This window comes from Tamandua tetradactyla, chromosome 7 (genome assembly GCF_023851605.1).
Source record: "Tamandua tetradactyla isolate mTamTet1 chromosome 7, mTamTet1.pri, whole genome shotgun sequence".
NCBI classification, from domain to species: Eukaryota; Metazoa; Chordata; class Mammalia; order Pilosa; family Myrmecophagidae; genus Tamandua; species Tamandua tetradactyla.
This window is the reverse complement of record NC_135333.1, coordinates 112,695,792-112,712,336: the sequence shown is the minus strand read 5'-3', so window position 1 is coordinate 112,712,336 and position 16,545 is coordinate 112,695,792. Positions and strand designations below refer to the sequence as shown.

Below are 16,545 nucleotides of genomic sequence, written 5' to 3'. Positions count from 1 at the left end.
CATCACCAGGGTCTCTTTTATCCTAGCAGCTCCTTCTCTGGAATCAGGGGCTTTCAGCCTGCCCCAGGCTCTGGAATTCTCACAGAGCACACAGTTCTCTGAATAGGAGGTTTGCAGCCCAAATGTCCTCTCCTCTCTCCCTATACCATACCCAGAGCTCTGGCCCCAGGGCCTATATTTGTTTCTCCACCAGCAGCGTCCTCTGTCTCCTGCTTGCAGGTCATCGTGATGTCAGGCCACGAGACCATCCGAGTGCTGGAAGTTGGTGTGGATGCCCAGGCCCCTGCTGAGGAGGAGAGCAAGGGACTGGAGGGTGTGGCCCCCGAGGGCTCCCAGAGCAGAGGCCCTGCCGAAGCCAGTGGACCTGCTGGTGAAGCTGGGCCAGACAACACAGACCCTTCTGCTGAGGCAACTGGTACGAGGCCGTTGCTCCCATCTGCCATTGCTCTGCCTGAGTTCCTTTCTTGTGGTCACTCTGAGCAGCCAGCATAGCCCATGTGCCTTTAGGGTCTTGACTTCCTGTCCATTGGAAGGACAACCTGTGTTCTGGCCAGCGGCCAGGGCTGCCCCACTCTCCTTATCCCTGCAACTGCAGTTCTAGTTTCAGTCACTTCCAGGCCTGAAAGTGAGATGGGTCAAGGTGAGGTGGGAGGAGAGTGGGAAGGCTTAGTTTAGAGGATTGAATCAACTTCAGAGGTCTATACAAGACCCTCAGGCCTAATCCAGAGAGGATCTGGTCCTTTCAGGATCCTGCTAGCTCTTCCAACTCAGAGCCTTTTTATTTATTTATTTAATTTATTTATCTTAGCCAACTCAGTACCTTTTGTAGTAGAGCTGGAAGGTCTCAGGAACAGGGGATGGGAGGGCATCTTACCTACCTCAGACTAAGGATGCCAGTAAAGTAGTATAGTGCAGAAGCCCAGCTCCCTCCTTCTAGCTGGGCTCGTGTGGGTCAAGCCTGCTGTCCTTCTCCAGAGATGACCCTGGGGCATGAGCTTGATTCTCCTCCACTGTGAATATGATTGATCCACTCACATCTTCTCTCCTAGTCTGCCTACAGTCCAGCTGTGAGAGGGCCAGGCTGTCCTAGAAGCTGGGCTGTAGGCCAGGCATTGCTGTCTGGCCACGGGACACCATGCGACCGATCCTCCTCCTTAACGCCCTGCAGAGGAGACATCTCCTTCTGCAGCAAGCCTCGGGCCTCCCCTGCCTGTTCCCCCAGACCCTGCCATGCTTCACCTCCCCTTGCCTTCCGCCATACTTCACTCCTTCCCTACACTGGAGAGCTGGGCTGGGGGCGGAGGGCAAGAGGAGAGCCAAGAAGAGAACAAATGAGAACAGAGACACTCAGAGAAATAGTGACTCCTTAAGAAGGAAACTGTAAGACCTCACATTACTTGCTCTATGTGGAAATCAATATGCGGATTCATTTGGAGCCCTGGTAACCTGGATTATTTCCCACACTTTAGAATAGAGGCATGATAAGTCAATCTTTTCCCTAGCCTGGAAACGCAGTGGTCTGCTTCCATATGGAAGCCAGGGTGGGTTGACACCTGCTCGCAATGGGCAGCGCCCTGGAGAGCAGGCCAGGAACACAGGACCCTGCATCTATCACCCTTTCCATTCAGCAGACCAGGGTGGTGATGGATCCCCTTCTCAGAAAATGTGGGAGGTTTCCTTAGTGCCCTGCCTCCCCCACCCCACCTTTTTTTGCATGGGCAGGTACTGGGAATCGAACCCGGGTCTCCGGCATGGCAGGTGAGAACTCTGCCTTCTGAGCCACCGTAGCCCGCCCTTGCCTTCCCTTTTCATCCTTTTGTTGATCTTCCATATCTGATATCTTCTGGGGCCCAGTGCCTTTTTTCACCTTAATTCTACTCCTTAGCTAATTCTGCTCCTAGAAATGGATCCTAAATCAATTACTTACACTTTAACATGAGAGCTTATGGCAGTCAGTATGCATCTTCTTCCAGAGGTTTGTATATTCAAGCCTTTCACAAAAGGCTCTTCCTTTAATTTTAATTTAACCAAAATTAAAGGAATTTTAATCAGTGCCAAGCAGGTAAGGGAAGTATTTTGATGGTAGCTCTTAGGAAGCTGCTAGCTTAGATCGCTGCCTCAATGGAACCTTTCGAGGTACTCAATATTAAGAATTTCCTCTTATTAAAACAAAACAAAACTAAGTAATAGAAAACCTTTTCAGGATGAAAACAGAATCTAGTGATTTATGTCATTCTAAATTACTATCCAGTCCTTGTCACATATCCATATTTTTACAGCTGCAGACACCAAGGGTACACTATGCCCCTTATAACCAGGCTATTTCATATGCCTGTTTCCTTTAATGACAGTGGTTCACACACCTGGTATACCACAGTTTGTTTCTCCATTCTGGTTTTAGCCATTCTCAAATTACCTAGTTTTTCACTGTCATAAACAGTGCTGCTTTGAATATCTTTGCACTGGTCCTTTTAAAATATTTTTCTTTGAGGTACAAACCACTCAATTCCTCTTAAAGAGAAATTAATTGGTTATATGGAAGGAAGTTATCACATGGAAAAACACAAAATCTTGCTGCCACTGAGAGGAAAATTAATTGGCTTTAAGGTACTACATGCCTGTTATACCAGAAAAATAAGCAGTGATAAAGCTAAATTGGGTGATGCTATGGAGAAAAAGGTATATTGTCGATGGTTCCGTGTATTGGTTCAGTCTTCAGCGGTAAGTGAAATATATGAGCATAAAATAAATATTTCATTTCTCAAATGGTAAGCTTTTATCACTTATACTTGTCACAGTTCCACTTTTTCACTTGTTAGGTTTCATTACATCCTTTTTTTTTTTTGCATGGGCAGGCACCAGGAATCGAACCCAGGTCTCCGGCATGGCAGTCAAGAACTCTGCCTGCTGAGCCACTGTGGCCCACCCAGGTTTCATTACATTTTGCCAAGCAAGATGTTTTTAAAATTATCATTTGTTTAGATTATCCTTCTCTTATGTGAGCTTCTGATTTTGTTTTGATACCTAGAAATATATCTCTCCTCCACAGAGAAGATATAGCTGCCTTTTCATTTTCTTTTAGTATTTTATAAGGGAGTTTATAAGTTTTTTATAAATTGGTGCCTTTCCAGATTAAAATGTGAGCTGGGGCTGCAGGGTTGTAAGGAGCCCTGAGGCTAGCTGATTTAGGGCTTCCCACTCCTAGCTGTCTGCTGTTCCACAGGGAGCCAGCGTCTGCATCCAGAAAACACCCTGAAGGTGGGCTGGTAAGATGCCTAAAGCTGAGCAGTGACCCTGGTGCTTGATGAGCCAGGGGAAACTGTTCCTACTGATTCCGGTTCCTTTCCTCCACATCTTCACCTATTACGTGGGAGGTCACAGTGTCCTAAGGAGCCAGGAAACGTGGGACTGACATCTAACTCTGCATAGTCCTACATTTTTCTTCCTCTAGATGTGGGAATACGGTGGCTTACCTTCCAGGTCTGGCGCAGGATTCCCTGGCCTCCTGGCAGTCGCATTTGGGAAGCTGCCTCCTGGGCCAGGGGAGGCCAGCAATTGAGCTGGGCCTATGCAGGAGTACAATGTACGGCAGAGTTACCCCTTCCAGACGCAGACAAGATGTTTTACTCCGGTGCCCCGCTCCACTCACATCGGGCTCACTCCCTGTCCTTCTTTCTTTCAATGCCACGTGAAGAGAAGTTACTCCCGGGGATCCCTCCAAGCCCTGCCCCTGCCGTTGCCACCTTCAGCCAAGCCCCAAGCCAGCCTCAGGCATCACAGACCCTGACGCCACTTGCTGTACAAGCTGCCCCCCAGGTAAGGGCCCCCTGGTTTGCTGAACAGAGGGCATGGGACATCATGAGATCTGGAACTTCACGAGTCAGGGCAGGGAAGGGGCTTTGGCTTGAGGGAGGGAATCTCCTGTTAGGTACCCCTGGTCTCTCCCCTGCCCCAGATCAGACCCATTGGAAAAGCAGATGTGCATTTGCCGGGTCATTTCCTTGTGTCCAGCAATACTTTAACTCTCTCATGCCACTGGAGTTCCTGTTCATCTGATAATTGAATGAGTGAATGCCCTTGTCAGGCTCTCCAGTAGATGCCTGTAAGAGTTAATGGATTGCTCAGAGTCCTCGGTTAGAGCCAGGTCGCAGCCCCCAGCACAGTGAGAAGCTGCCTCCAGGAGCCTTCAGGCCAGCCGAGCTCCCAGTGACCCTTGGCTGCATGCACACAGCTCCAAGGCATCCGATCAGGGGTGCCCTCCATCAGAGCCTCCTGGAGGCCCTGTCCACTGCTCCTGGGCCTTAAAGCATTGGTCCTATGGGCAGGGGCCCTGGGGAAGGCTTGGGAGGCAGCAGACGGCGGTGGAAGGGGCCTGTGCACCTTTCCCCATCCTGTGAGCAGAGCAGGGCCCTGTCCCCATTTGGGCTGCTTCTTGAAGGCAGGATACTCCGGGCCAGGCCTCCAACCAGGGCTCGGCCCTTCCCCGCCCTTCCCTGCCTTTTTCCCATTGCCCTCAGAATGCTTTGTTTGTGCTCAGCTGGGTCTGAGAGAGACCCAGTGTTTGCGCTGTCAATGTTGATTTTTTACTTTTTTCTTTTCTTTTTGAAATCTTGTTTGCTTTTGCAGGTCTTGACTCAGGAAAACTTAGCCACAGTTCTGACAGGAGTTATGGTTCCAGCAGGGGCAGTTACTCAACCTCTTCTTATCCCCATCAGTATTGCAGGTCAAGTGGCTGGTCAGCAGGGGCTGGCCGTGTGGACAATTCCTACAGCAACCGTGGCTGCCCTCCCAGGACTTACCGCTGCTTCTCCTACGGGGGGACTTTTCAAGCCACCTTTAGCCAGTCTCCAAGGTAACGGCAACTCTCCCCAGGACTGCACCAGGCCCCCCACCACTCCATCTTGCCATCCTTGCACGTGTGCTTGCCAATTGGACTCAGAACCCGCGGCCCACCCAGGGTGACAGTACTGGAGTCTGGATCCAGTGTTCCAGGCACCCAGCCACAGAGCCTCTGCACCACCTCGGGACTCTAGGCCACAGAACCATGCTGGCCCAGCAGGCCTCTAGCACGTCAGCCAACTGCCTGAGACTGCCCCTCTCTCCCCACGCCAGAATTCAGCCCATGACCAGCCTGAGAAGGACTGCAAGAAGAGTCAACACCGGGTTCTTGAACCTACACCTCTCCAAGCCCAAGGGAGGGGGGGATGAGAGATGTTGGCTTGTGCCATCCCTTCAAGGATCAAGGGAATTGCTGCTACCTGCCCCCTGGGGCCCCACTGCCCCCCATCCCCTCTCATTCCTGTGCCAGATCCCTTGGGATTGGAGCTGCGCTGGGCTGCGGCTAGGCATTTGAGCACCTCTGTCTCTGCCTTGCTCCATAGCAGCTGCTGTGCTGAACACCGCTCTCCAGGCACCCGTACCAGCTGCCCCAGTACAGGCCTCCTCTCTGGCCCAGCCCCGGCCACCAGCCCAGCCCCAGACGCTGTTCCAGACCCAACCACTGCTGCAGACCACGCCTGCTATGCTACCGCAGCCCGCTGCTGCCACCGCCACCGCCGCCGCTGCCCCCACCCCCAAGCCAGTGGACACCCCCCCACAGATCACCGTCCAGCCTGCAGGCTTCGCATTTAGCCCAGGAATCGTAAGCGGCTGCCCTTGCCCAGGGCTGGCCAGGGATGGACTGAATCTTGGGTCAAGGGTGGAACCGACCCTTCCTACAGGGGAGAAAGGTGGTGGAGGACCAGCCCCTTACAGTCCTTTGCTAACCCTTCAGCAGAGACAGGCTCCCTCTGAGGCCTTTTCCTGCAGCTGCCAGCCTGTCCCAGACAAAGCAGACAACATCTGCCAAGAAGGCAGGGCAAACTCTCCAGAGCCTGAACCACTGGACCAGCCTCAGAGGGTGGGATGATATCTGCGGACTGCCAACTTGTGAGCTGTCACTAGGGTGTAGCTGGAGGCTCACAGCCCCTCACCCGATCTCTGAATGTCCAGTGTGGCTCCTGGCTGGCCACTGGAAGTTGTACAGTGTGACTGGAATCACATCATTCTCTCCAGTCTGGCCCTTCCACCCTCTCAGGCTTGTCCCAAAAGATAAGCGAGAGTTACTCTTCCACGATGATGGCCCCATTTTTCCTTGCCCTCCCCATGCATCCCCGGCCCTGGAGGCTACTCAGCTGGTGGTCGTGGGCACGCAGCCCACATTCACATCTGCCCAGCATCCCTCCCTCCCCACCCAGTGCCCGCAGCCCTCTGCCCTCTGCTTCGGGCTCTTTCTCACCCTGTGGCCTCTGAGCACAGCTCTTCCTCCACCCGCAGATCAGTGCTGCCTCCCTCGGGGGACAGACCCAAATCCTGGGCTCCCTCACTACAGCTCCGGTCATTGCCAACGCCATCCCCAGCATGCCAGGGATCAGCAGTCAGATCCTCACCAATGCTCAGGGCCAGGCAAGTGGTCCCAGCCAGGGCTGGGGGTGGGGGTGAGGGTGGGGGTGGAGAAGCTGGCCAGGAGGGGCCAGGGTGCCGAGATGCTGTTTCCATCTCCTGTGTGGCAGCACTCTCACTCCAGATGGGGCTGGGGGTGGGGGGGTCTCATTTATGGCACACCCATTTTGTGACCAGAACCTGTACTAAGTAAGTGCTTTCTCATATGCTATCTCACTTCCTTTTGAGTCCTGATCTATTAGGTGGAGATTTTTATTGCTGTTTTACAAGGAAGAAGGCTGAGGTGCAGAGAAATTAAGCCATATGGCAAACGTGTCAGAGCAAGGATTTGTTCCCAGGTCTGGTCTGCCTAAGTCCACATCCAGACAGACCTATTTCTGCTCCCCCACAGCTCTGGGGATAGAATACATCCCTAGAGACCAAAATCTTTACTGATGAGGAAGCTGAGGACCGGAAGGGTTAAGTGATTTGTCCTAGTTAATCTAGGACAAATCACTCTGCCAGTGTGGGGTTATTTGGGTCGGAGGTGGAGCGGGACACCGGCCTCACCTCTGCGGTCCCTGCCTTATTTCCTCCCAGGTTATTGGAACACTTCCATGGGTAGTGAACTCGGCTAGCGTGGCAGCCCCTGCACCAGCCCAAAGCCTGCAGGTACAGGCTGTGACCCCCCAGCTGTTGTTGAACGCCCAGGGCCAGGTGATTGCGACCCTGGCCAGCAGCCCTCTGCCTCCACCCGCTGCTGTCCGGAAGCCAAGCACTCCTGAGTGCCCTGCTAAGAGTGAGGTACAAGGGCTGGGGGTGGGGGCCAGGCAATGTGTCTGGCATGGACTGCTTCCCTCCAGACTGCTGGGCAGGAGGAACTTTTTTGAGGCCCCTGGGAGAGTAGAGCACCTCCCCAAAGTGGTGGGACGTCCCACATGTGTAGAAGGCCCACATGAGCCCACACGTGCTCTGTCTAGGGAAGCAGCACCGTCGCCCCAGGTATACGCATCCCCAGAGGCCAGTGCCATTTTGAGAAGGCCAGGGAGGTGGTGTTCAAAGTAGACTGGGCCTGGATTAGCTCCAGGGTGAACAAATGGCTGCAAGAGCCTTAGAGGTTCATTCTCCACCACCTTTTTCACCCCATCACTCCTCCGCCTCGCTGCTCTGTGCTGGGACTTTGATTATGCATTTATTTTTCATTCTAGGAGCATATGTTGAGTGCTTACTATATTCCAAGGGCTGAAGGCATACAGTTGACTAAGACTACCCTTCCCAGCCTTAAGTAGCCCAATGTTGGAGACAGTTACAAGTCAGCATGATAAACACTGTGATAGGGGCATGAGTAAGGTACCTTGAGAACTTCCGATAGTCTTGACAGACTGTGGGGTTAGGCCAGGCTTCATAGAGAAGGGACCCTGAGCTCAGCTAAAGGGATGAGTGAAAGGAAGGGCAACCCAGACAGAGGCAACAGTATCAAAAAGACCCAAGTGGAGTTGGCTGTGAGACTGAACAGTCCACCTTTAGGGAACTGTAAGAAGTGTGGTGTGCTAGACCAATGGTTCTCAAACCTGAGAATCACCTGGAGGGTTTGCTGGAATGCAGATTCTTGGGCCCCACCCCCAGAGTTTCTTAATCACTAAATCTGGAATGGGGCCCAAGGATATGCATTTCTAACAAGTACCCAGGTGATGTTGAGGCCAGTGGGTCTCAAAGGTGGTAGGCTGGTATGCTGCATCTGAATTTTATGAATAACCTCTTGGTCTCCTCTGTAAATGGGGATTACAAGAGCACTAATTTCAGAAGGTTGTTACAAATGTGGACGGTTATATTACATGTTAGGTGAATAATGTGTGAAATGACAAGATTTTTTCTGTAAATTCTTATGTGTTTTCAAAATATATTCCATTAAAAAAAAGAAAGCTATCTTGCACCTTACTTTTTTTCACTTAACACTGTGATTCAGAGATCCTTCCATGTCAGCAGTTAAGAAATATGCCTTATTCTTTTTAATGACTATGCACATCTCATTGTAGAGAGGTCCCAGAAATCATTTAACCAGTTCCCTATTAATGGACCTTTGAGGACTGGAAAACTCTAGAATCAGATTTGGGTTTCTCCCTTGAGGGCAGAGATTTGAGAGCAGTTATCCCAGGGGTGGGCATTTGTTTGGGTTTTGGTCAAGTGTACTGAGTCTTTCCGAGCCTCTGACCTACCTGCCTGTGTCTGCCAGGTTCAAGCTTGATTGGTCATGTTGCTGTGCTTACTCAGGATGTCACTGTTATTGGGCAGTATTGATAAGCAGCTTCTAGTCTTGCTTTTTGATGGGACACAGATGGGAATGGGTTGGGTGAGTGAAGACTTCATGCCCTGCCTCTGGTCTGCACAGGGAATCCAACCCTCTGAGCCAGGCATGTGGCCAGCAGGGCCTGTTGGCTGTCTTCTCACAGGTGCAGCCTATCCAGCCCACGCCAGCAGTGCCCCAGCCTGCGGTAGTTATCACCAGCCCAGCCCCAGCGGCTAAGCCATCTGCCTCTGCTCCCATCCCTATTACCTGCTCAGAGACTCCTACCGTCAGCCAGCTGGTATCCAGTAAGTTTCTCCTGGAGAAAGCACGAAGAGAAGCGGGGAGGTGTTTCTTTGGGCACCACAACCTCTTCAGTTGCTGCTCTCCTTAATAAACTCACCCAAGTTCGAAGGGGTCGGGCAGAGGCCTGATGCAAAGGTTTGATTTTCCCATTCTCCTTCCCATTGACCTGGATTCTGGACATGATAATAGTGGTGGCCGATTAGTTTGCTTTCTGGCTGCTTTTCAGAGAGGTGAAGCCATTGGCTACTTGTGCTGTGGTCTCTCCCCCAGTACTTGAGGAGTTTGGATTGCCAACTTGTATATTTGCAGCCAGGCATAGGAAGAATGGGGAAGGGTCACCAGTTAGATGAGGAGGAACCTAAAAGGTACACCCCTACACTCAGACAGGTTGGTCCAGGTCTCCTTCCTCCAAGTTCTGTTTGTCCTGGGATCATGGGGGGTTAGGGTCGGAAGGATGCACAAGCCTTTTGCCAAAGTCCTCATCCCTCACTGCCACACCAGGCCAGACCAATGGGCCAGATCAGCAATAATGGTTCCCATCTTACACACTCACCCCTGGTCCCTTTCTCCGGCTTAGAGCCACATACTCCAAGTCTGGATGAGGATGGGATCAACTTAGAAGAGATCCGGGAGTTTGCCAAGAACTTTAAGATTCGGCGGCTTTCCCTGGGTCTCACACAGACCCAGGTGGGTCAGGCTCTGACGGCGACAGAAGGCCCAGCCTACAGCCAGTCGGCCATCTGCAGGTGAGTGAGGCTGCCCTGGACAAGGTCAGGGCCTGCCCAAGTGCCTGGTGCCACTGGACACTCATGGGGATCTAGGCACCAGGCCCCTCTCCATAATCTCCTGCCTTCTTCCAGATAAGGAAGACTTTTTAAAGTTAGATATGAACCCCTGGCGTAACCAAAAACTGATCTAGTTCTTCCAGGGGCCCCCTGAAGTTTACCCTCCATTTTTTAGCATTTATTTATTTATTTATTTTTTCCTGCCTGGGGAACCCTAATCCATTCAGGAATCCTAAAGGGAGGAGGAAGATAGCACAGAAGTGGGAACTTCAGTTCTGGTCTTGTCCTCATTTATAATCCACTGCACCCCTCTCGTGTTCCCATCTCCTGCTCTTATAAAGTGTGACTAGGAAGGAGTGTAGCAGACTTTTCTGTGAGCAGCTTACAGACTAGTTCTGTTGCCAGTACTGAGTGATAGCAGAAGGTTTCAAACAAGAATAAGTGTATGGCACAGGGATGGTCAAAAGGTTTCATCTGTCTGCCAAACCCCTAGATTAGGAAGGGCTGATGTGAGTGCCATGTTGGGAATTCTGTAGTTATATCCAGGCTCTGTCAGAAAGAGTAGCATATTAGTGATGCTACTGAAAGAGGTCAGCACACACGCCATTCATTTCTGATCTTTGGAAAGCCCTCTCAAAATGACTTCTCTGCAGACTTTATTCGTTTGGGTGTCAAAGTTCTGGAGTGATTGTTTAAAAAGTAGTTGGATTATTATGATCACTCCACTGAATGGAGGCCTTTCAAGGGTCTCTTTTTTATGACCTGAGAATCTGAGCAATCTGGGCTTAGTTGAGCTAGAGGAGGTCTTGGTGGAGGTGTGTGTTGAGCAGGGATCCCTGGATGAGATCTCACCAGCCCTAAAAGGAGCAGCCCCTTGAGGAAAGAACTTACCCCCGGGTGTGGGGTTTGCTGCAGAGACCAAGACACTGTCACTGACCCTTCCTGGGCTCGGGTTGCCTACAGGTTTGAGAAGCTGGACATCACACCGAAGAGTGCACAGAAGCTGAAACCGGTGCTGGAGAAGTGGCTGAATGAGGCTGAACTCCGGAACCAGGAAGGTCAGCAGAACCTGATGGAGTTTGTGGGAGGCGAACCATCCAAGAAACGCAAACGTCGCACCTCCTTTACCCCCCAGGCCATAGAGGCCCTCAACGCCTACTTTGAGAAGAACCCACTGCCCACAGGCCAGGAGATCACGGAGATTGCTAAGGAGCTCAACTATGACCGGGAGGTCGTGCGGGTCTGGTTCTGCAATCGGCGCCAGACACTCAAGAACACCAGCAAGCTGAATGTCTTTCAGATCCCTTAGGGCTCAGCCCCCAGCCCTGCGTTCCAGCACTTTGTACTTCTCCCTCGGTGCCCGGCGGCAGCCACTGCCGTGACACACTACCTATCATTTGGTCACGTGCAGCTGTGCCTGTCCTGAGTCAGGAGGCTCCACTGTGTGCATGCGTGGCAGATGCCTTCCTCCTCTCCCCCACCGATCTCACACCACGCAGAGGGCAGGGAGCCCCACCAAGAGCCCCAGACTCTGGCCTGGTCATGCCAAGGGAGGCCATTTGTAGTGTCACTTGAGAAGCACTTTGCTAATGTGGTTTCTGAAGGGTGAGTTCTGGTAGGGAGCCAGAAGCTCTCCTGCTTCGGGGCAGGGTTGTAGCAGCTCCGAAGGACCACTGGCCTTTAGCTCTGGTTTTTATTGACATTCACTCTCCACCCCCCTCTTCTCCCCTGTTTGTGTGCGCCAGGTATGGCAGCAACCCTGGAAGAACCACAGCATTGCTGTCCCCCTTGTCTACAGGCACACTGTCCTGAAAGGATCTATGAGAAAAAAGTTCATAGACGTGTGATGTGCTGCTCTGAAGGTCAGACTCAGTGTTGGCCTTGACCTCACAATTGGAAGGTTCTCATAGCCCTGGGACCTGAACAGATGACCTTATCGCACACCTCTTCTTTGGTCCTTCACCAGGGAGTGAAGTGAGGGGAGGGGTATTGCACTAAAGCAGAACCTTTTCTTTTTTTTAATCCATGTTGGAAGGAAACAACAGTGAACTCTACTTGTCCTGGAGTTGAACAAGGTCTGCTACAGGTTGAGAACTAAGTAAATAAGGCCATCCTCCCAGCTTTTAATATAATCCTTCCCCCATAAAAAGAATGCAGTTTAGGAAAACTCGCAGCCTGGAAAATCCCACTGCCCAAACAAGCAGGCAACTCTGGAGAAAAAAAAAATGAGGAGAGGAATGCTGACTCTATCTCTCTTGTCTCTATACCCACCTCTAACCCAATGGGGCCTTCTCAGAAGAGGAAATTAAACAATAAACCAACAGCAAGGCCCTGGAGAAACAGATAAAATCCAGAAAGAGCTGATGGCAGCCCAGCAAAGTCTGTTTTAGAAGATGTCAACTCTAATTTTCTTTGTTAACTTTAAACCTTGGGTAGTGGCGAAGAAATTTTTATTTTGTCCAGAGTCTTAGACCATGTCTGTATGTAAGAAATCTCCCCAGTGCCTCTCTGAGTCAAGAATATCCCGGTATCAGGATGGATCTTGCCTCCAGGGGGTTGTTGTGATGGCCCCTTGGGGGTTGGCATCTTATCTACACTACTGAATTTCGGGCGTGGCAGCCCCCTGGAACTCAGTTTGCGACTTCAAAAGGTCAGGAGAGCACTAAGAAGTTTGTTTGCCTAGATGAGCCCAGACTTGTGTAGACCATCCCCGATGGGGTCAGAATCACAGGGGTCAGCTACCCCTTCTTTCCATTATTTGTCCTTACAGATTCAGGTCTCTGTACCTTAGGGGATACACACCCCTCCCTGTGTTGGCCACTGGTACAGAGCCTGACTTCCTCTGGTTTGTTCTGCTTCCTTTCCCTGCCTACCACTGGTCTCTCCCAGGTCCTGGGCAATGGCCACCTTCTTGGTAGCTCAGCCAGTGAGAGGATAGTCGTATGCCGAATTACCTTCACCCCTGCCGCACCCAACCAAGCCTGCTGGAGTGTGGTGGGGGTGGGGGTTGGGGGCGTGGGGGTGGAGAGGAAGTTATCGGGGTGTACCTTGTCTTGACCCTGCCTCCCAAGAGATATTATGTCTCATGGGGATGGCTTCACAGCCTCTAGGTAGGGTGATCAGCCTGCCTCCGTGAGATGATGCTGAGAGCTCACTCAGAGTGATAAACAAGTGTTCAGTAAGAATAAAGCACTGAAGTTTGTAAAGGATTCAGTGATTTACACCTTAATAAATTAGAGAGATTCAGGTTCTCACCTTCAAACACTTGCATTCAGACATGCTTTCTTTTTTTGGAGAGACAAGTGGGTCACAGCTGGTGCCCTGGGAGTAGCACGCAATCCCGTAATCTGGGGTGTTTCCATGGCAAGTGGTCCTGCAGAAGGACACCATCTGTCCTGTGTCATGGCAGGACAAAGGTCATGAACTGCTGGTCTAAATTAGGCCTGTTTATGCTTTCTTAGCCCCTCCCTCATCTAAATTTGTCTTCCCAAGGCCAGGCGAGAACTAAACCTTCTTCTCCTCTGCTGGAAGGATGGATCAGTCTTCCAAGGAACAATACCAGGGGCGGAAAGTTTGCAGGGCAGATTCCCCAAGCAGGGGGTAGCAGAGGGCGATGTGTCCTTGAAGTATATCCAAAGCCCAGCTCCCAAACAACCTAAAGAGCCACAGGAAAGCAGCTGGGGCCTGGGCTGCTTGCTTGTGTGACTTTTTTTTTTTTGCTGGGGGTGGGGTAGGGGGCAGGTTCTGAAGGGAGTTGAGAAAAATTTCGCTTTGAAAGCACCTTTCTGGACTCAAGCCGGAGCTCAGTGGTTCCTTTGCCCTGGAAAGGCAGGAGAAAGGGCAGAAATACTTTTAACTGTTGGCGTGTATGGTTTTGTTTGTTTCTTGTTTTAAATGGAAGACCAAATCTTTGTGTGGCCTGGCGAACCAGCTGGGGCCTTTGGCACTGCATTAATTAGATGGCTTTTATCCAGGTGGGGTCCCGGGAAGGAACTCAGCCACACGGACTGAGTTGGGAATGAGAGACCCCGACATTTCTGTGTTCCTGGAAACCCAGCTACTTTTGAGGTGCAGAGTTCCTTCCGGCCTGATAGGCCAGGCTCTGACACCGAGGTTCTGACTCTGCCCCTCACCCCCCACGCGGGACAAAGCCTGCTGCGGGAGGGAAGAGGAGAGTGGGGGAGAAGCACTTGATGTGGTTGTGTGGAATAAACAGTATTTTTTCTTTTGTACTGGTCTGCTTGTTTCTCGTTCACTTCTTAGGTTGGGAATATAGGAGAGCCAGTGTCAGAGGCTAGGGAAGCGGCAGGGAGCAGTTTTTGCTGTCAGAGAATCTGCAGCCTGAAAACCCCCATGGCATGAGTTGAAGAAGTCTAGTGCCCTGGTCAACTGCTCGGGTCCTCCTGGTCATTCCCCGTGGGGGATAATGGATTTCTAAGGTTGAGGCCCAGGGAACAGGGGAACTTTACAGTACTCTTAGTTACACTGGGGAAGGGGGGAGAGGGAAATGTCCACTCCTCCCAGTCACAGTTTGTGAGGTCTTCTCCCCTTCTGTAGAGCTGGGCTCAATAGGGAAGCAGACTTGCACTCCAATGGGGAGGGCCCAAGGCTTGGGATCTCTCATTTCACCTCTGATTATTTTAGAATTAATAACATTCTTTTTGAAATCTTCATTTCAATTGAGAATTTAAACAGGCTCGAACATTTCCAAGAAATACTTTTCCGTCTTTTTCTAAATATTTGCCAGAGGGCAGGGCTCTGTGAGATTCCTGAATATGGCACAATTTTCTCTTCCAGACACCTCATGTGAATACTTTGGGTTTTATTTTAAATTCATTACTTTTGAGCTATTCTGGAGATAAGAGAACTTGTTTCATCCTATATTCCTTCATAGGCACCATTAATTGTCAAAAAATTCCATATTCTCACCTCCACCAGTTTCAAAACTCATCCCTGAAAGGAAGAATTAGGTAGAAAGCAGCTCACTCTTACGTTACAACCATCCACAGAGAAGGAGGAGCTTGATGGTTAGATACCCAGACTGTGGGGTCCATTAGTTAGGCTTCACCACTCTCAAGCTGGTGACCCTGAACAAGTCAATGGATTTTACTAAGCCTTAGTTTTCTTATCCATGAAATGGATCCAATAATAGTACTTCTGTTACAGAGAGTGATGTAAAGATGAGATGAGATAATGTATGTAAAGCACCTAGCCTGGACCTGGCACTTAGGCAGGGCTCAGTAAATATGAGCCTCTTGTTATTATTTGCTATATGTACAGTTTCCAGGACTACCATGAGCAGGGAGGCACCACTGTCGGTAAAGAATGGCTAAGAGAATTGGGAGACCTGGATGTAAGTTCCTGGCTCAGCTGCCATTTTATGTAGTATTCGTTATATACACAAGAATATAATTTTTTTGTAAGTTATGAAGCATAATGGTAAAATAACCATTCCCTTACTACTCAACTTAAGAAGTAAACTATTACCAGTGATCAAACTGTCTGTGAATTCTTCCCCTAGCCCATCTTCCCCTGCTTTTTCTAGATGTGGCCACCACCTAGAATTGTGCTTATCATTTCATCCCTTTTTAAGGAAATATATGTGTATTTATTTTTCCCCCTAAATGATATATTGCTTATTTTTGCTGGCTTTGAGCTTTATGAAATAACACTCTGTATATAGACTTCTGCATTTCCCCCCTCGATTCTAAGAGTGATTTGTTCATGTAATTGAGGATAGCTTTAGTTTGTTTTCACTGCTCTGTTTTGTTCCATTCTGATTTATCCATTCTCTTGTTGGTGGATGTTTATTTTGTTTTGTTACCATGAACGGTGCCACCATGAACATCCTCATCCAAGTCAAGTCTCCTGGTGTGTGTGTGCAGGAGATTCTCTTGGCGTATATGTGTTGAGTGGAGTTGCTGAGTCCCAGTACAATTTTGAGGCTAATTTCTAAAGAGGTTGTAGTCTGCTTGATTATGACCCCTCGTGTCATTTCTGAGTCTGTTTCCTCATGGTAAACAAAACAAAACAAAAAACTCTATGAGGATTAAACATGACAGCATATATTAAAGTACAACTAAAAAACATAACATACCATATGTATATTACTGTTATGATAATAGGATAAAAATACCCTACCTTATCTTAATAGAGAAGTGGAAGTGGACTAGCAGGAAACTGGAACTAATATTTATTGAATAATTACTATATATGTGGCATTTTGACACCTCATTTAACCCTCACAACAATTTTAGGAGATGGTATTATTCTCACTAATTTATAGATTAAAATAATGAACCTCAAAGAGGTAAAGTCACTTGCCCGAGATTATGAAGTGAGTAGTGGAGCTGGTGTTCAACAAGCTATAATTGACCTAAGTGGTATTTTTAAAATACTCTGAATATCCCACTGGTTGAGGAAGGATTTTGAACCCTCCTTATGTAACCTTTCTCTTTAGGTCTCTGAACCCTGGGCCCATTCCTTTCCACTGGCACTTGTTTTAAGGTAAACTGGTGACTCAAGAAAAGAACTTACCTCAGGGAGAAAAAAAAAAAAAGGTTTGATGAGCTATTGAATGTTGACTGTAAACAAGTACTAGGAATGTTCCAAGAGGTGGATTCCAGGATTTATTAAGATAAAAGATGGGTTTAAGCCCGCAGCCCTCAAAGAGAGGAAGAAACCTATGGCTGAAAATAGGGGCCTACTGCCAGTTACTTAATGTCAGCCTGTTTCTCTTTCCTCATTCTC

At 49.7% G+C, this 16,545-nt stretch overlaps 1 protein-coding gene across 2 annotated transcripts in view; it reads left to right on the top strand.

Annotated features, from left to right (window-relative positions):
* POU6F1 (POU class 6 homeobox 1) overlaps positions 1–14,027 on the top strand; it is a 40,610-nt gene extending 26,583 nt beyond the window's left edge. For both annotated transcript variants that reach the window (XM_077170922.1, XM_077170923.1), the window contains 9 exons: positions 220–415; positions 3,695–3,816; positions 4,627–4,852; positions 5,382–5,641; positions 6,316–6,444; positions 7,021–7,224; positions 8,871–9,012; positions 9,588–9,756; positions 10,759–14,027. In XM_077170922.1, coding sequence (XP_077027037.1) covers positions 220–415; positions 3,695–3,816; positions 4,627–4,852; positions 5,382–5,641; positions 6,316–6,444; positions 7,021–7,224; positions 8,871–9,012; positions 9,588–9,756; positions 10,759–11,104 — 1,794 coding nt within the window. In that variant the 3' untranslated portion in view covers positions 11,105–14,027. The remainder of the gene's footprint in view (positions 1–219; positions 416–3,694; positions 3,817–4,626; positions 4,853–5,381; positions 5,642–6,315; positions 6,445–7,020; positions 7,225–8,870; positions 9,013–9,587; positions 9,757–10,758) is intronic.
* Positions 14,028–16,545: the final 2,518 nt, after the last annotated feature.